The 20990-nt window shown below is 37.4% G+C and overlaps 1 protein-coding gene across 1 annotated transcript in view; it reads left to right on the top strand.

The window, feature by feature from the left end:
• Csnk1g3 (casein kinase 1 gamma 3) overlaps nucleotides 1–20990 on the top strand; it is an 86904-nt gene that overhangs the window by 49092 nt on the left and 16822 nt on the right. The window contains 5 exon segments of the mRNA XM_032886156.1: nucleotides 10434–10519; nucleotides 10643–10727; nucleotides 12440–12588; nucleotides 13676–13771; nucleotides 17049–17144. Coding sequence (XP_032742047.1) covers nucleotides 10434–10519; nucleotides 10643–10727; nucleotides 12440–12588; nucleotides 13676–13771; nucleotides 17049–17144 — 512 coding nt within the window.

The following is a 20990-nucleotide window of genomic DNA, read 5'->3' as shown; positions in this document are numbered from 1 at the left end:
TTATTTAATAAATACATTGCTACCATTGTTTATGTTGATGCCCAGAAGGTCTCACATTATATGTATACATATACCCAGAGAAAATTAGCCTACACAGCATACAAATTGTATACACATACTGTTACATTCTTAGTAAAGGTTCAAGATTATTACATTATTACATTAATACATACTATTACATTTCTGGTAAAGGTTCAAGATCATTCTGGTACTTTTGAGTTTTGGATCTGTTTACTACAGAGTAGTACACCTCTATTATATTTGTTTACCTTTTCATTTTCTTTTGCTAACATTGAGAAGTCTGTTCATCACTGCTTATTTATTCAGTGCTTGAAAGCCAGGCTGCTCAGAAAATAGCTTCAGAGTTGCTAATTGACACTGTTGTGAAGCAGGCTTACTACACACAGTATTTAATTTTCAGAGTTCTTTAAAAAACTGAAACAAAAAATATGTTGGATAAGGCAAAAATATTTAGGTATATAATGTATCAACAAATATTCACAGTATATAACCTGCAGCTCTATTTTGTGTTTATCCTAGAAGCCTTGTAGAATTAGGGTTTTTTTTTTTTTTTTTTTTTTTTTTGTATCAGGTGAGTTCATGGTTGAGGTTTTATTCATGGTATATTTGTTCACACAGAGTTGTGCTTGTCTTTTCTCTTTAAGATCATTTTTTACATTGTATTTGCAGGCACGCTTTTTCTGAAACCATTCTATGTGCTTATATCAGCGGAAGTGCAGTCTTGATTTTCTGCTTTTAGATTCTGTTACTGTTGGCTTAATCAGAAGGACTAGCCAGGAATGTACAATAGTCTAATGTCGGTCATTAAAGTACACAATAAGGTGTGGGCAGGACTGCAAAAGCTGTCTAATCCAACTTCAGCTTTCCTCAGACTTAGTCCAGACTGGCTGCTGGCTCTGCTTGGCTGCCCAGTTCTTACGGCAGTAGCTTTTGACATTGCTGCTGACACCCTGCGGGATGGTGCTCAAGGCGCACATCTGAAATGTGTGAGGAAATGTGAGATGCCTTTAAGGACAGTTTCAGGCATAAAATGATAAAGGACAGCCTTGATTCAGATAACATTTTTGGTAAATCCTTTCAATAGCAAACTCTCCGGACAAATTTAAAACACAATTGGGTAGCCTCTTAAAACCAGTCACACCCATATTTGCATGTGCATTGTCTGTGAGAAATTTTCCTTTCATGGGAGTTGTTACTATTTCAAAATAACTAACAACGCCTCACAACTATTTTATTGTAAGACATGAGGTCACAACTTCCCTATAGGCTAATGTTTTGTGTGAACAATGGTATACGTAGCAGCTTTCTATTTGTAGAACAGGCAAAGTGAGTGATTAATCATTGTTGGGAAAGGCTTTTTGAGGGTGGGGAAGAGGCATTTAACTGTTGTAGGAATGTACAAACAACAGAAGCTATAAAGGTGTATTTTTCAGAGATCTACTTACTCAGTCTAATGTAGATGGGTGATATTGATAGAGGAGGTGTTTGTTTGCTTGATCACATGGATTCCTAATGTGAACAAGTGAGTTCAGTGGTGTTTGAGTGCGTTCTGTACATTCTGTGAGTTGGTAATGTTTGTGACATGGGTATTTCACATTTGTTGAATTTGAAATATAGGATTTGGTGAAGAAAAAGGAACCAAGAAAGAAAGGAAAAGAAGAAAGAGAGAAAGTGATGAGCAAAAACGCGATTTTTACTTTATATGTATCTGACTGAAGCCTGCACAGCTTTACCTGGTTCTTCACAGTCCCCTTCCTTTCTTACCCTGTCCCTTTCTGTCCTTCCCATCCCCTTTTCCTTTCCTTCCTTTCCCTTCCTTCCCTTCCTTCCTTCCCTTCCCTTCCTTTTCCCTTCCTTTCCTTCCTTCCCTTTCCTTCCCTCCTCCTTCCCTCCCTCCCTCCCCCCTCCTCCCTCCCCTCCTCCCTCTCCCTTCCCCTCCCCCTCCCCCTCCCCCTTCCCTTTCCTTTCCCCTTTCCCTTGTTTTTCAAATGCTAGAGGGTCAAACTCAGGGCCTTGAATCTACTAGGCAAGCATTGAACTAGTTAGCTACATACCCAGACCTTAGGGATTACTTTTGAGGCATCAGATTTAGTGAGGATTTAGTCAGAAAGAGATGTTTTCAATATATTATAGATGAATAGTGTAAAAATCACATTGCATAGTCTTTCATTTTTAGTCTTATAATATCTGTTGATCTTAATGAGGCATAAGGTCATTTATGCTCAGACAAATGCAGTGAATAAGGTTTGCTTTTATCTTTGCTTACATCACTGTCCAAAGTGACATATTCAGAAAGCTGTGTGACAGATGGGGATTTCCATTGTCCACTTCATGAAACCACTGCTTGCTGCTGCTGCTGCTTCATTGTCTTTTAATGATGAGTTGTTTAGTGTCAGCTCTAATTAGATGTCTACATTTGAGTAGTTTTGAAAAAAACTGTTGTCAGTGGCTTTGAGGCTCAGGTTTTAATTCTTGGATCACTTTCCTGCCTTTAAAAATCTTATTGAAGTAGTGTGTCTGTCTGTCTGTCTGTCTGTCTGTCTGTCTCTCTCTTTTCCCTGCCTTTAAAAATCTTATTGAGTCTCTCTCTCTCTCTCTCTCTCTCTCTCTCTCTCTCTCTCTCTCTCACACACACACACACACACACACACACACACACACACACACACACGTATAATGTATGTACAGTCCCTATTACACACACAAATAAGCTTAGAGAGAATACAGTCTATTTTTTGTTTTTGGAGGTTTTTATTTTTCTATAAATTTTGCCTCATTTTTGCCACCTCATTCATTCATATATATATATATATATATATAAAAATATATATATATATTTCCTTGCTGTAACTCCTGTCTTTCCCCTTATTTTGATTTTTTTTTTTTTACTATTAACTTAGAAGCCAGACTTACTGAATTATATCTAAATTGAGAGAAATCTCAAGAAAGAATTTGGATTAAGTGACCGTGCACTGGATTTTTTTGTCAGAAAGAAATCTCCATGTTCTAGATTTTCTTGATAGTATTGGGTTGTGTCCAGATGAGGGCTGAGGGAGCTGTTACTGCCCATTGTGCTCATAATTGTATCTTTTATGTTGAGGTGGGTCTTTCTGTCTACCAGTGTGGAGCTCACCTTTCTGCCCAGGGTGACTTGGAACTCAGTTGTATTTATCATGCTGGACTTGAATTAAGCATTCTCCTGCCTTAGCCTTCTGAATGCTGGGGTTACAGACATGTAACCTTATGTCCTACCCTTGCATCATCATTGGGAAAATACCAAATCTCATTTTTATTACATAACTTGAAAAAGTACGAGCTCAGTGAATGTTGTGGCAAATGTACTTCTGGGTATTGTGGGGTTGAGAAAACTGCTAAAACATTTTATAAGGAAATATTAAATAAAGCCATCTAAAGCAAATTTACTTTTATTTTTTAATTATATGTATGCATGAGTGTTTGTATAGGAGTACTTACATACAAAGAAGTTGTTTGTGGGGCCAGAAGAGGGTCCCGGAGCCAAAATTACCCGTGGCTGTAAGTGGCCCAATGTGGTGCTAGGAGTTGAACTCAAGTTCTTAGTAGAACAGAAAACTCTTTTAACCATTGATCCATCTCTCCAGCCCTAGATATAACCTTTGCAGATAGTAGAAGTTTTTTGTTTTTTGTTTTATTTACAAAGAGTAATTTATATTCTCTTGGAGTTTTTATTCTGAGTTCTCTTACCAGTCTGCACTTTAGCCTTTCTTGTTTTTTTTTTAGTAGAAAAAATTCAGTAATAAGTTTATTTTTGATTTTATATATATATATATGAATGAGGTCTTTGGCATATTCTGTGTTGAAAGATAGATTTGAGTTCATGAAAAAAGTCTTTCTAGTCACAATTAAATTTTAATTGATATGGACAATTAGAGATAATTGAATAGTACTGTCATATCAAATGGAGAACAGTAATATTGGATCATTAATAGAAAAGCATTGCAGAAGGTTTGTAGCAATATTTATTTCATTGTTAGGTTTTTCTGACTGAACAGATGAAGGAAGGTGTGTTGAGTCCTGTCCTGTTAACTTCTGGTAGTTATTTAACTTTTTCGGCCTACACTCCAGATAGGAGATAATAATTTCTACTTTCAGTGAAGTTACAACTTTGAAACGTCTGATTTATGGCACATGGATATATATAAGACTCTGAAAATGGGTTATGCATATATAATACATAACATTTCTAATGGGTAAAAGTTTAATTATATAGATTAAATTTCTTTGAATTCATTTAAAAGAAATTTTAACTGTACTTAAATCAAATCTCTAATTCTAATCCTTTAAAAATTACATAATAATGACTTTGAGGGAAATACCCATTTTTAAACAGGCCTATCCAGTTAAACGCTTTAGAAAAATGTGAACAGGATTTCATAAGCACCCGATAACCAGTCAGGGATCTTTTTCATGTAATAGAACTCTTACAGACTTGAAGCGTGTGCCGTAGTTACTCATTTCAAAGAGAAAGCTTTCTTGTGACTTGTATTACTTCCCACTTGCTGACATTTATTTCCAGGTGTCAGTTGGTACAGGAACACAAAGAAAGCAATTATGAAGGTAAAAGGGCTTTTGGATTGAGTTTTAGTAGTGGGCTTACTTTACTGGCTTGTACTTATGGCTTGAATTTATAATGCTTTGTAGATTATGAATCTAATACCGTCCTTTGATGGAGTGATGTGAGATCGCTTTATGACCGTTTCTGTTGACACTGGCAACTACAGTACTCAGGTGGATTTAACAAAGACTCCTACTGTGAGGCTAATGTATATTATATAATGCACGTGTGTGTGTGTGTGTGTGTGTGTGTGTGTGTGTGTGTGTGCGTGCGTGTGTGTGTGTGTGTGACCTATTTATTTTGCATATGTATGTGGGGGGCTGGTGTGTGCTCATGTTACTGCCTGCATTTGGAGGCCAGAGGACAACTGGAGGGAGTCAGTGCTTTCAAGTCTTTGTAATTACATGCTGTCTGTCTTACACGTGCAGGCACACGCTCACATGCACACGCTCACACAGAGGCTCACACACTCACACACACTCACACACTTCAAGTCTTTGTAATTACATGCTGTCTGTCTTACACGTGCAGGCACACGCTCACATGCACACGCTCACACAGAGGCTCACACACTCACACACACTCACACACTTCAAGTCTTTGTAATTACATGCTGTCTGTCTTGCGTGCAGGCACACTCCATGCACACGCAGCTCACACACAGAGGCTCACACACTCACACACACTCACACACTTCAAGTCTTTGTAATTACATGCTGTCTGTCTTACACGTGCAGGCACACGCTCACATGCACACGCTCACACAGAGGCTCACACACTCACACACACTCACACACTTCAAGTCTTTGTAATTACATGCTGTCTGTCTTACACGTGCAGGCACACGCTCACATCACACAGAGGCTCACACAGAGGCTCACACGCTCACACACACACTCACACACTTCAAGTCTTTGTAATTATATGCTGTCTTACTTACACGTGCAGGCACATGCTCACATGCACACGCTCACACAGAGGCTCACACACTCACACACACTCACACACTTCAAGTCTTTGTAATTATATGCTGTCTTACTTACACGTGCAGGCACACGCTCACACAGAGGCTCACACAGAGGCTCACACGCTCACACACACACTCACACACTTCAAGTCTTTGTAATTACATGCTGTCTGTCTTACATGTGCAGGCACATGCTCACATGCACACGCTCACACAGAGGCTCACCCACACACACACTCACACACCCACACACAAATTACCCCCACACACACACACGTGCACACACACATGCTCACACACACACACTCACACACACACACACCACACACACACACACTCACACACACTTCACACACACTGTCTGTCTTACACGTGCAGGCACACGCTCACATGCACACGCTCACACAGAGGCTCACACACTCACACACACACTCACACACACTTCAAGTCTTTGTAATTATATGCTGTCTTACTTACACGTGCAGGCACATGCTCACATGCACACGCTCACACAGAGGCTCACACACTCACACACACACTCTCATACACTCTTCTATATTTGTAAATTTGTCTTTATATATTTTCTAGGTTTTTGATACTGCTGTAAAGATGTTTTAAATTTAATTTCTCATTGCTCTTTGCTAGTATGTAAATGTTTTGGTTTTACACTTAGTATTTTATGCATATTTGTGCATTGAGGGTTGCATATGCCACGCTGCTTGTTTGGAGGTCAAAGAATATCTTTGTGAGTTCAGTCTCTCATCCTTTCATGTGGGTGCTGGAGTCAATCTGGACTGCTTCATTGTGCTGTCTTGCACCATGACTACATTTCAATAATTAAATGACATTTTCTTGCTTTGTTAAATGGCAAGAAATTTTCATATGACAATGAATAGAAAGAATGAAAGAAATAGATTTTAAATTTATGTTAGGCCAAGTGTATATGCGCGCATGTGTGTGTGATATGTATATGAGTGTCCAAGTATTCAGTACATGTGGAGGCCAGAGCACAGCATGGGGGCTTTCTTTATTGCCTCAGAGAAGTCTCTCATGGAATCGGCCACTTGCCTTTTTACTCTTTAGCTAGCGAGGTCTTAGGAACTGCTTGTTTCTGCCTCCAGTCCTGGGGTTACAGGCAGTGGCCTCCATTTCTGGCTCCTTATATTCGTTCATTTGGGATACAGACTCTGCCTCTTGCTTACAGAGCAAGTACTCTTACCCACTGAGCCACTCCCCAGTCCCCATAGGTTCACCTTTGAAAGGTAAGTCAACCTTATATTCTAAGAGTAATGATTACTCTGTCAAGGAACGTTATCTTCTTAAGGATTTCATGCTTGTTTATGAGGGATACCTTATGAGTTTTTGTTACTTGTAGTGATTTTATGCAGTGACATCCTGACAAACAGGATAAGAGTTGAGAACTCTTATTTCTAAGTTTTGTTGATCCGATACGTCTTGCCTTTAGTACAGTTTACCAGCCATGCCTCATAATTAGGTAAGGTTTTACGATTATTAAAATGTTTTTTATTAATTTAAAGAACATTTGTGTGAATATTGTGTGTGTGTATGTGTGTGTGTGTTGTTTGTGTGTGGGCATGTCTGTATGTATAGACAAGGGCACAGATTATGTGAGAGACTTTTTCTGGGGAGATTAAACACTTAGACATGTCTGCTCATCCCAGAAAGCAAGCCTACAGATCCAAGGTAACAGTTACCCTGGAGTCCATTTTGGTGAACCAAAGTTTTTATTGGTTTTTATTGGTGCTACTAACAGGAGTATGGGTGGGAGATTACTTTCAGAATCAGGATGATTCGGAAGCAGCTTCGTCATCAGCAAGCCCACTGCAGCACAGAGGATGACTCATGGAAGTGCTTCCCTGGAGCTTTCTGCATCTGGGGATAGCTTCCAGGCCTGCTCAGCAGGTCTGAGAAACCTTGATGACTTATCTGACTTAGCTGGGTAGGGTCTTCTCCCGAAGTCTTTTACTGCTTTATCACTCTGGTGGGGCTCTTTGATGACTCTTGCAAATGTCAGCTTTCCTAGACATACAAAGTTTGCTTAACTCCCAAGTGTCATGAAGTCCCTTCTTATCTCATGGAAGGTTTCAGTTCAGAGGAAACTGCTACATAACAACACATGGAGGTCCCACATGTATGTGAAGGTCAGAGTATAGGCAAACTCAGGTGTAGATCTTTGACTTCATGTTTGAGACAGGGTTTCTAGTTGTTCATTGTTGCATAGGTCAACCTCGGTGGTCTGGAAACTTCGAGGATTCTTCTCTATTTGTTCTCTCTCATCATTGGCCAGCTGGGATTACAAAGTATGTTACAGTATCCAGCTTATGGGGGTCCCGGGGGCTGAACTCTGGTCCTTACACTTGCATGGCAAGATCTTTATTCACTGAGCCATTTTTTCAGCTCATGGTTTAAAATTTAAACTAAATTTCTTTTATTGGCATAGAGCTCTTTATTTTGTCTTGAGAAAGTCCAGTACTTAGTAAGTCTTACAGAGTATTTGTCTGCTTCATTTCAGTTGCGTTGGCATCATGTTGGTTCTTTTTATGGTTTTTGAGAAAGAATTTCTCTATAGAGCCTTGGATGTCCTGTAACTGAGATCTTCCTGCTGTTGTTCCCACCACACAGCTAAGTTCAGAATTTTTTAAATCAGTGTTTTTCAAGGTCTGAAAGATCTAGTCTAATGCCCCTTCTGTTGTTCCTGTTACTGTTAATTTGTAGGGTTTTTTTTTTTTTTAGTCTAGTAAGAGGATTAATTATTTTATTGAAGCTTTCAAATAATCAACCCTTTTTTTGTTAGTTTTTCCTGTTGAATTTCTGTTTTCCAGTCATTAACCTCTTTAAATACCATCCTTCCCCCAATCTCGTCCATGCCCTACTTATTTTGAGTAGTAGTATTGATATGAAGACAGATAGGTGGTCAGAATATAAAGTCCAGAATTTGAATATAGATGGTCAGCTGAGTTTTGAGAATAATGCAGAAACAGTTTTGGGGACAGGGAAAGTAGTATAGCCAGATGTCATTATTGAAAGAAAGAGAGAAACAAACAAACAAAAACTATTTTTTATTCCATACCAAAGCAAAAATAATTTACTTCAACGTGTATAATAGATTTAAATAGAAGAACCCAAACTATAAAATCTATAGTTAGAAAAATAGAAAATCTGTGGTCTCAAGTGTAGTCAGAGATTTTTTTGAATTGCAAATAAGCCAGTATGAATAGTAAGAGAAAAAATTGGTAGCAAATTAGACTTCATGAAAATATAGCACACATGTGTGCAGTTCATGGATGAAGTCCAAGAGCATCAGTCTTCAGTAAGATACTGTTCATCCACTGTAAGCTTCCCTGTCATAGATATTGACCTGGGTAAAATGTAAAAGATGACATTATTAAATTCTGAAATAACCATTAATATTGCTGATGGAGATCTGAAATGGCACACAACCTTTCTGCAGTATACTTCAGAAGTGTCAGGATGCTCATGGTTCCCTCAGTAGGAAGGCCTCAGACTGGAGCCTACCTAGGTGAATTAGGTGGGCTTATTGTGGTTGTCCTCATGAAAAGCAGTGAGCTCTTGATGCAGGGAGCATTATGGGAGAACCATGAAAATAGACCGATGGAAAGAATCCAGATATGAACCTGTACTGTATAATCTATACTGTGTGAAAATGAAATCTAATCTATAATGGCAAGCAGTTAGGTGGGGCTCTGAGGCCAGAGGTTGGAGGTAGAAAGGGACATTGATCACAGAGCTTTTGGAGTCTCTTCTTGATTGTGGTGACAGTTATGCAGGTATGCTGTTATGCAGGTATGCTGTCAAGGGTGTGTTTTATTACAGTGAGCAGAGCTTTTCCTTCCAGTAATTATCAAACCCGACTGCACTTCAGTATCAGCTGCTAAGCATCTAGAGTGCACATAACCTCTGCTCCACTGTATAAAAGGAGTCAGCTACCAGCAGGAGGCCAGCTTCCTCCAGCTTTTAAAAGTTTCCAAAATGCTTTCAGTTCCCATCTGGAGTTCGTAAATAATGTTTTCTTTCCATTACTTTTCCTTTTTAAGATACCAGAACTTAAGCATCCCGAGTGTGCTCTGTGCTGACCATTACTGGGTTGTGAGGGTAATGAGCCAGCTCTGCTAACATGCAGTCTAGGTGACAGACAGATACTGAGAACAGTGCAAGTAAGCATTGTTTGTAAACTGAAGCAAATGCTATGGGAACACAGGGTAGAAATTCAACTGTTTCCTGACCTTTCATCTTACTGCAGGTCAGTACTTGGAAAGTTTGCTTTTCTAAAAGCCTTGAGCATTACTTGGAATTTGGTAAACATAGCTTGTGTGATGTACTTTTTATAAACATTTCTTCTCTGTTAACATCTTTGTATTTTAAAAATCTCAATTTAACGTCAGTGACAACATAGTAAATATTTATGAGGTTTCAGATTCTTTATTAGTGTCATTTACATGCTATATATTTTGTGTTAATCTGTGTTTAGGAAATTTTAGGCTTACAGAATACTAAGCATTTTAAACTCTACAGTTTCTTGGAACCATTACCATGTTCTATTATTACTCTTAAGGTAGAGTTACAAGATACAGAGACTCAGTTTGACCATTAAACCTCTTCTCCATTGGCCTCCATTTCCATGATAGGTATCTAAACAAGTGAAGTTTCAGTAGCACTAAAGATGTTATATGGCATATTTTAAAGATGACAATCTGTAAAAGGAGTTTAAGTATGATTCTGTTGTTTACACGTATGTAGTAAACTTAGAAGCAGTTATTGGTGTATCGTACTGGCTGGTGGGTGAAATGTCATGCTCCTCTTCTGTTTCAGAACAGAGCAGAAGAGACGATTTAGAAGCTCTAGGACACATGTTCATGTACTTCCTAAGAGGCAGTCTTCCTTGGCAAGGCTTAAAGGTAATTGGGTTTTTTTGCTTTCTTTATTGGAGTTCACAGAGTACTAATGTGTATTAAGGCCTTTTACTACAACTAAGTAGTATTTAAAACACCACATTTTTGTCCTCTTCTTTCCTACTCCAGGCAGATACATTAAAAGAGAGATATCAGAAAATTGGAGACACGAAACGAGCCACACCGATAGAAGTGCTGTGTGAAAACTTCCCAGGTAATGGACAGCGATCAAGTTCATAAATTGAAACATGTACTTATGCTCAGAAAAAAAGGTTAATTTTCATTGCTTAAGTTTATAAATACTTTTTGTGTGCTTTGAAAAACATGAATCCTATAAAAATGATTAAAGGGTTGTCAACAGTTACTGTATAGGCAGTTTGTATATTTGCTCCAAAAGATGGCATTACATGAAGAAAATTCCATCTTTCAGTTATGTTAAGACTGAGTTAAGTCATGTTTCCTTAACTTATTTTATTAAGTTGAAATGCCATTTAGTTTACTGTTATTAGAGTTTCAGTATCATGTTTAATGGAAGTTATTAAAAATTAATTTTATTTTCAGAGTACTACAAACCCCATTTACTAACTTTAGGGAAATATTATGTTAAAGAACTGTATACATTTTGAAAATAATTCCCCTTTAAGCACATATGGCAACTCACAAACAAAAATTTACTTAAAGTTCCTTAATTCTAAATTAAGAAATGGTAGTGAATTGCTAATTAAAAATTTATGTTTGAGAAGCTTATTAAGTTACCCAGGCCTGTCTGGGCTTTGCTTTGTACCCAGGTTGGCCTGGGACTTGCTGTCTTCCTGCTTCAGTGTCTTGAGGAGCCTGTATCACCAATCTTAGCTGTTGGTAGTTACTAAATATCTTTTGTGGCTTGCACAGCAACATGAAGGACAAAGAAGACTTACGTCCTTCAAGATTGAGGTCTTATGTCACTTTGTAGCCACTGGCTTGTCTCTGTGTGGAATTACAATAACAATAGAATCAGTGCTTGTATTTCCTTATTCATCGCTGGTAAATTTTACTTTCTTTCTTGCTATAATTTCTATAAATGGAAAATTAACCAATATTGGTGTCAGGCATAGAAGTTTAGGCAGAATGAGTAGCTGCATTATTAGTAAGGCTATACACGCAATTCTCCAAGGAAAATGGAGGTGCTGATATAATTAGTCCTATAATTAGACAGCAAGTAGAAGAGCGAGAAAGTCCCTCTGTGAGGAATGCCATAGGGCACTACGTTGCAGTGTGAATGAGTGGGAGCACAGGGTCCCTTATCTGAGATTCCAGCATTGGTAACCTACCACTTCTTTCTATATATCCTTCACCCACTAAATTTATGTTTTTATTTTCCCTTTCTTTTAGAAAGTATAGACTTAAAAAGAAGTGATATGTAGAAATTTGTGTATTACCAAGTAATTATTTGATTAGAAATTAAAAGAAAGCTTCTATTGTATTTTTGTGTCAGATTTTTGAGATGATTTCCATTATTTTGCAAGCTCAGTTAAGATTAAAAATGTTGTTCCACATTGATAAGTTAGTGTATGCTACTGATGTTAAGGAAACATCAGACTAGTACAAATACTTTCATGTGAACTGGCTCCAGCAGGGTTTTAAATATACCCTAGAATATGCATGAAGTATGCCTTGTGATTAAACAGTCATATATCATGAACCACTAATTCAACCTCTTGTACAATTCAAGGTATTAAAATACCATAAAAAGTTTTAGCCTTTGGTAATAAATGTTGCAAACATGGTGGTTAAACTAAATGTCTTACTTCTTGTTTCCATTCCCTCTTTCTTCCCACCTTTTACTTTTGCTATCATTTAACATTTTTAATTGAAAAAGATTTTGGTTAATTTTTTATTTGTTGTTATAGACATGTATATTCAGAATAATTTTTATTTCCTTTCTAGAAGAAATGGCAACCTATCTTCGTTACGTACGAAGGCTAGATTTTTTTGAAAAGCCAGACTATGATTACCTAAGAAAGCTTTTTACTGACTTGTTTGATCGCAAAGGGTATATGTTTGATTATGAATATGACTGGATTGGTAAACAGTTGGTGAGTACTTTATGCTCTTCTCATAGAAGATTATTTACAGTATTTTTAATAGTACAGAATGCTCAATGAAGATTGATGGCATTTTGTAAGGAGCTCCTTTTATTTCATGTTTGGGGACATTTCTTCTGGGGCACCATACTTGGAATTTTATATAAGTTCTATTACTGGATTTCCTGTTTTTTGTAAAAGGGTGTTGAGTTATTTTGGGTTTTCTGTCTTAATTTGCTTCTTGGTATCAAATATAATATTTTTATATAGTATTCTTTTTTTTTTTTTTTTGAACTGGGGACTGAACCCAGGGCCTTGCGCCTGCTAGGCAAGTGCTCTACCACTGAGCTGGATCCCCAACCCCTTATATAGTATTCTTATGACATACTGTTGATATTTCTCTGCAGTAACTTATTATGATCAAAGTTAAAAATTTTAACAGCTTCTCTGAATCAAGGTATTAAGTCCATGATTTTGTTATTTAAGAAATACTTCTTTAGTTTTGTAAACATGTATTTTACTTATTTATTAATTTTGGGCATAAGATTTATAAATACATTTTTATTTTTAATATGAGAAAGTAACTTTAAATTAATAAGAACTTTAGGAGACCCTTTAAACCAGTGGTTCTTATCCTGTAAGTCACTTTGGGGTCGAACAATCCTTTCACAGGGCCACATGACCCTTTCACAGGGGTTGCATATCAGATATCCTGCATATCAAATATTTACATTAGGAATCATAACAGTGGCAACATTGCAGTTAGGACGTAACAGGGAAAATAATTTTATGGTTGGGGTCACCACAAGCTGAGGAGCTGTATTAGAGGGTCGTAGTATTATTAGGAAGGTTTAAAGCCACTGCTTTACTCACATAAAAGTTGATACACCAAAAGATGCTTAAATGTCTTTAAACTACTTGAAAATGTAGCTATGTTCCTTTTGTTTTACTCTGGTAGTTTTTATCAATGTACTTGAAAATAATGTTGCTTCTTGAAGACTTAATATCATTTATTGATTCATTGATTCACAGTTACTGAAAGTTTTAGATGGGAATTCTGAAGCAGGCCATTCCAGTAGTAATAGTTGTTTTTGTTTAGCCTACTCCTGTAGGTGCAGTTCAGCAAGACCCGGCTCTGTCATCGAATAGAGAAGCACACCAACACAGAGACAAGATACAGCAGTCTAAAAACCAGGTTTGGTGCCTTTATGGATATGAAATCTTTGAGTTACTTTCATTATTGACATGTGCATTTCTGTTCAGTGGGTAGCACACACGTACAAGCATTGAAAGGACTCGTGTTGTCGGGGAACCTTCAGTTCTCACCATTAGTTTCAGATAATCATCAGTTCTTATTGTATGAACCAGTCAAAACTGAGCCATTTGGTGTTTATGACTGGAAGCGTTAGAATTATAACAACATTTACTCTATATGTATAGTGAATCTAATAAGTTATTTATTAAATATCTTCATTTAAGGTGGTTTTTTTTTTTTTAAATAAATGTGTGTTTAGAAATACAGAAGCAAAGAATACAGTTTATAAGAAATTATTTAAACTGAGTTGACTGGGTGCAGTGTTCAGAGCTTACTTACCCTCGGAAGCAGACATACATGAAGTAATTTTGTTTCACCTTGTTTAAATTAATTTCTCCAGAGTAGTTTTCTCACTATAAAATAGTGATAATACATGTCAACTTCTAGAATATAATATATTCTCAGTAATTCTAAACTCATGGGTGGTGTTGCTCTCTCACAATTTTTACAGTATATGCACAAATATCTACATTTTGAAGTAAACTGTACCAGTGAAATATATTAATAAAGTGCTATATACACTTACATATTTAATACAGAAAAGGCTGTTTATTTGTTTTTAAAGTAATCCTGCAGAGTAAAAGCACTTTTAGACAAATAATGGAGTAAAAGGCATTTTAAGAGTAGTGAGCAGGAGACACGGAAGGACAGAGGAGGGAAGAGCAGAAAGGTTGGGTAGAGACAACAGAAAAGCAGAAGCTAAAAATCATAGAACATTTGTTTGAGGAATACCAGTTGAGTAGAGTGCTTGGAGCAGAGTGTGCGTTGAGGATTCAGCATGAGATAGGGAAGGAGAGGGGACAGCTCTTGTTTCCTGAGGGAGGGAAGGATAGCTCTGAGTCCTTCAGCACTGTTTCCTGTCCCTTTTTGCAGTTTGCTTAAGAATTTTACTCTTTTCTAGAATCTGAGAGTGTCTAGAAATTCTTTGGTTTAGCCCTGTTATTCTGTCCTGCTTTTTATTCTGACTTCTTTTACCCTGTTAAAGTTCAGGTGATGATTTAAACAAAATAAAAACTAAAGGACAGAGTACCATTTACTAATACTTCACTACATTAAATAATACTACACTTATTTAACAGTATGTATGATAGCCAATTTAGAAAGATTTGTTTTTAAAGTTTGACAGAAATATTGGCACAATTAAAGTCTCACAAATTAATTTAACCATAAAATATAATTAGTTGATAGCTTGAATGATAAGATAACTATGTAAGTAGAGGGCTTAGAAGTTGAGACTCGATGTTTGTGTTTTCTAAACTAGAGTTTCTTTCTTGGGTGTTCCTGAAGATTGGTTCTCTCTAAATTTCTCTGTTCAAGCTGTTGTATAGTGTAGTAAGGGGAGCCTTTAATGTTGAGTTGGATCATAACTTAAGTACTTTTAGGCTTCTAACTTCTTATTTCAGACATAGTCATGTAAGCTTCCTGGTGGGGGTGGGAGAGTCTGTTTTATTTGTAGCATTAGAGAGGGAAGATTTTGTACGTGTGTATAATGTGTCAGTGAATCCTTTGGAATAGGGCTATGTACAGGATTTAAGACCTGAATGCATGGTCTCCTCATTAAAGAAAAGTTATGTGCATAGAAAAAGTTCTTAAAAACCTGTGCATCAGTGAACAGTATTTTATGACAGACCCTATGGTTCATAGTCCAAAAGAGGAAACATGAATTTTTTAAAAGCTCTGAACACTGTAGTGACTGCAGATAGAACAGTCGATGGTTGAAGTTTGGGGTAGCTACAGTTACATATGAACTGTTAAGTCCACCCTCGTGTTTATACAGAAGGAGCCACGTAGTTCTTTGTCATCAGTTGCCAGTTGCCACAGCTGTCTGTCTCAACTTTAAGTTATTTCAGTGTCAGTTACAAATCCACTAATCTGACTATGCAGTCAGAGAGTGAGGAAAAGACAGAACCCTTATGGTGGTTTTTCATGGCAAACTCCATGCCATGAGCTATGTAATTTTTACTCTACAGCTTAATTTAGGAGCTTACCCCCATAGTGTTTAACCTGTGTCCTTCTACTTACATTTAACGTATGTTCCACAAAGGTTGCATGGCTTCTGTATACTGTAGGATACCTCTAGCCCAGCATAGTTGGCACTTGTGGCAAGATTTTGTGAAATTTGGTTGAAAAAGAGAAAAGAACATCTGTGACGTTTGCAGTTAGTGTCAAAAGCTTAGTAGCATTGTTGAAGCTGGCTCTGCTGGAATCTTCAGTGCTCTTTACTAGGCCTGTGGTCTTAGAGTGTTGAATGTCAGTGTCTTGATCCATGAAATGAGGATGATTCTGTCTAACGTTACTAATCAGAACTAGGCTTTAAGACCTCTTCTGTTAGTGCTTTCTGCATGTCCCTAAGATAGAGAAATGGACTGTTCTAAGTGCCTCTAGTAGAATTGCTAGTAGCCTGTGCTTATTACCATATAGATTTTCCAAGGCAGCTAAAAACATCCACAGTGTTCACTCTGCTTCATAGAAGAAGGTCCTTTAATTAGAACCAAATTGAAAAAAGAAATAAAGCAGCGAAGAGATTCATAACTGTGGGGTTGTCACCTTTAAAAATGTTTAATTCTTACAGTATTGGGGCATAGTGCTTTCCACTTTTCAGAGAGCTTTGCTGGCTTTTCCTATCATACATACAGTGGAGACAGAATATAATGAAAGAGACACATTTCTTAGGATCTCAACATTTTAAGGATTTTTTTTTCACATTGCTAAAAATAGCTCCTCATGGAAGAACCCCTGAGGTCTTCTGTAAGAAAACCCAGTGGCAGCCTTTGGTGCACACATGTCAGCTTTCCTTCCCTGGTTCTTATGAACAGTGGAAAATATTCCACCAAAGGAAAAAAAGAGCACCAGAAAGCTTAGAATATTTGTAGTTAGTGTCTGTGGAATCTGTGATGGAATGTGTGACTTCCCAAGTCCTTTTACTTCTAAAATATCATGGCTCTAACTTGCTTTTATTGCTGATCATTACTCAGTTCAACAATAAAAATTTATCTTTTATCTTCAGAGATAAATGACTGTATGTATTCTAACTTCAGAGTAGTAAGGTTATTCTAATTTTCCTTTTATACATGTTTTGTAAATTTTAAGGATGAGATGTTTAACATATTGGGTTTTTCTTCTTCCACGCATGCCATATGCATTAAATAAATGGCAGTCGGCAGACCACAGGGCAGCTTGGGACTCCCAGCAGGCAAATCCCCACCATTTGAGAGCTCACCTTGCAGCAGACAGACATGGTGGCTCGGTACAGGTATTTTCTGATTTTTGCATGAGTGATTCTTCCCCAGATTTATACAACTAACCTTTTTTTTTGAGCTGATGGCATGAAACTCTATCCTTATGAAAGCTTGTTGCCGAATTCTATCCATAACTCTCTTCCTTCATTATTTAACCAAAACCCAAAGATAACATGGTCCAGAAAGACCACCAGGGATTTCTACTACAATTTCACCTTGGTTTATTTTTGCAAGTACGTGTGGCAGTATTTAAGTCACACTGTGGCAAGTGAGAAAAGGTGACCTGCAGTGGAGCGTGGTTGTTAAATAAGAAGCTGAGTGTCTAGTCATGCTGTAAACAATAGAGCATATACAGCCTCCCCCACTCACTCTGCTTCCTTCGAATCCCACTCACATCTATCTGGACTTTCTCATCTGTACTACTTGGAAACATGGCCCTGTTTGGACTTACAGAAGTCGCTGCTGTGCTACACATTCACAAATACTCAGTAAGCTGTGCTTACTCATTTAAGCACATTACTTAGGGTTTGCTTCTCTCTGTCACTTCCTCTCTGAGCAGATGGCTACTCTGCACTGTCCCAGCCTCGGAGCGTAACCACAGGTGTGATTGCAGAGGCAGGAAAGGCTGCAGCCTTGGAGGGTCTCTTTAAGACAGGCATCTAAACGCTACTGTAAAGTAACCATAACGTTACCTCAGTCTGCTTCAGTTTGAAATCCTTGTTTTAATTTTACTCCTCAGTATATTTCCGCTTGAATAATTTTCTTGTTTTATCAATTTTTATTTTAAATATATTATTAATCAACTGAATCTATATTGAATGCTTTTTATTTAACTTCTAAAAGTAAGATCAAAATTAAGTCTGAACAGCTCTCTTGTTTGTCTTACCATTTCATTTTAGAGGTAAATTCTACCACCCACTTTTATATATAAAAGTCAGTGGATTTTTAGTAAGATACAGTAGAAATATTTGAATAGTTCTGTAAGTTCAGGAGTGGCAGACTTAGAGGCAAGAGTGCCTGAATTTATATCATTGGAAAAGCTGAGTGAGCAAAAGATGCTGAATTTGCATAAAATGCTTGTATGTAGTTTTACCTGTTTCTGAGTTCTCTTGTGCTGTGCTACATGTTTTGCTAGTGCTCAGGGAAACCTGTAGAACTGAGGCTCTGATAGAAATCTCTTCTAACTAGCATCATTTCGAGTCTGTTTACCTGTCCTCTTAATCACTACCTCCGGCATGGATTAATTGATGTTTTATCACTTTAATAGTTTGCACTCTATTTATTTTTCCCACAGAGTATTTGTACTTTTTTCCTTTCTCCAAAACTTTTCTGTCTGTAGAGACTCCATCCAGCTTCATCTGATACTCAGTGTGTGATCAATTTACCCATTAGAATTCTAGTAATAGGATTAACACACAGGTTAAAATAAGAAATTATGTTCATTCTGCTGACTCATGAATGTGTTTTCAGTCTTAAAGCAACTTAATACAGTGAACATTTTTTAAAGTTTACTAAGACCTCAAGTGTGGCAATGCCAGAATCTTACCCCATTGCAGAATAAAGACTGACTTTATTTACTTACCTCATTTGAAAATCATTTCATGCACTCTCCAAATTACTTGACTGCTGTGACTATATATACTTAGAATAAGGAGAGTGTAAGTTAAAACTAATAACAATGAAAAAAAGTACCTAAAAGCTAACTCCTGTGATTATTACGTTGATCCTAAATAAAGGTAGGAAAGCAAGTAATGTATTATGGCATTTTCATGGTTTTATAAATAAGGAAGTTGTGTAGAATTTTTGAAAGTTTGTTTTTGTTGTCCTTTCTTGGGGTTTAAATCGTGTGTCTGTGTGAGACCTTCTATAGGCTTTCCTAGTCAATCATACACTCCCAGCCCCTGACCCCCAGTCACTGAATTTTTTTCTGTGGAACAGTAAAACACTGTTAAACATTCTAGACTATTTAGAGCTGATGGAATTTCTAGAAGGTTTTGGCTTCTTGTGACACTTCATAAGATAGCTCTTATTTCAGGTATGCTGTGCATGTAGTATTTGTATATGTTCAAGAGTGTGTGCACATGTAGATATCTTCACTTGCTTCCCACTTTTTTTGAAACAGGGTCTCTTCCCACAACCTATGGCCTACTGATTGGCTAGGCCGGCCGGCCAAGGAGCTATAGGGATCTGCTTGTCTGTACTTCACAGATGCTGCAGTCACACACGTTTACTGTCTGTATCTGTGTTTTGAGTATTAGGGAATCTGTCTGTGGATCTTCATGCTTGCATTCACTGTAGCCATTTCATTGACTGAGCCATATCCTTACCCCTCTGATGAGCTTTTTAAAAAAACTTTATTTTATGCACATTGCTGTTTTGCCTGCATGTCAGTCTGTGTGAGGGTGTCAGATAGATATTCAAGTTAGAGACAGTTGTGAGCTGCCATGTAGGCTCTGGGAACTGAATGTGGGTCCTCTGGAAGAATAGTCCCGTGCTCTTGACCACTGAACCATCTCTCCAACCCTGATGAGCTTTTAATAGAAGCTTGAAACTTAAACTCTTTGCCTCTTCTGAATAATAATAATCTAACAAACCAGATACACATGCTACCAAATTGATGTTATGGTTAAGAGTACAGTAGATTAGGTTCATATTTTGTGTCCTGGATTATTTATCAGTAAAAGGATATTAATGATATTTTTACTTCTTGGTTTTGCTTTGAAAATATTTTGCATATTAGATAAAAAAACTGAGGTTTTTGAAGGACTAGCTAAGTAGAATCAAGTGCTTTTTGTAAATCAATGCAACTGTATTTTCATTTCCTGAAAGTGAAGTATAAAGATATAGCTAAGAGAAAACATTTGTCAAATTCGATTTTTTTCCTTTTTATATTCCTTTAGTGAAATAATAGAAAAATATATGTAGCTATACATCTGATAAACTCTACTAGAAATTGAAGAATGGATTAGTATATCCAAAGATGTTATTTTGAGTCTTTTCTTACTTGTGTATGTTTTGGAGAGCCCCTGATGAATTTAGTGTACACATCTCTGTTAGCCCAGAGAATCATTGTAATGAATATGGATGGGAAAGAGACCCACCCATTCATATTTTGGCCTATTCATTATTCAGAAATACCTGAGTGATTCTTAGGAGCTAGGCCTTGTTCTGGGCTCTTAGAATGAAAAGAATGGAGAGCCAGAATAAAGTAGTCCAGTGGTAGGGGAGTATGTAGGAAAATGTACCTAAAAATGACTGGATTATTGACTCGAATTTTCATGTAAAAAGTGCTATGAATACTAAAAAATCAGAAGCAGTTATTAGAAAAAGAAGGCGGCAGTGGGGACCTGAAGCGTCCAGTGCATGAGGTTGTTGAAGAGAGGGATGCCTTAAGGAGTTGAATTCAGTCCATCTGGGTGTGTGAGAGGTAACACCAAGGAGCATGTAAACCGTGAAGGGCATAATTGTCCTTGTTGTTCAGTTTGAATTTTATTCTGAAGATACTGGGGAAACAGAAAGAGGATTGTGTAAGACTGGTCGTGGTGGTGCATGTTTGTAACCCCAGCACCCAGAGGCAGAGGTGGGATCCCAGGAAAGCCGGGCAGCTAGAGGAGCTGAAATCAGTGAGCTCTGGATTCATCAAGAGAACCCTTTCAACAAAGAAATTGGAGAGCAATAAAAGGTTCTGATGTAAACTTCTGGCCTTCATACATATAAAAAAACACACATACAATTATGCACACTACCCACACACATGCACTCATGCACATGTACACACATGTCCTTTGTTTATGTCTATCTCATTTTCCTTGTCTGTTCATGTTGATGGGAATTTGTGATAGTTCCATGTGTTTGCTAGT

The sequence above is a fragment of the Rattus rattus genome, chromosome 15 (genome assembly GCF_011064425.1).
Source record: "Rattus rattus isolate New Zealand chromosome 15, Rrattus_CSIRO_v1, whole genome shotgun sequence".
Classification (NCBI taxonomy): Eukaryota; Metazoa; Chordata; class Mammalia; order Rodentia; family Muridae; genus Rattus; species Rattus rattus.
Note: the sequence above shows the minus strand (reverse complement) of the source record. Positions and strands in the feature narration are given on the sequence as shown.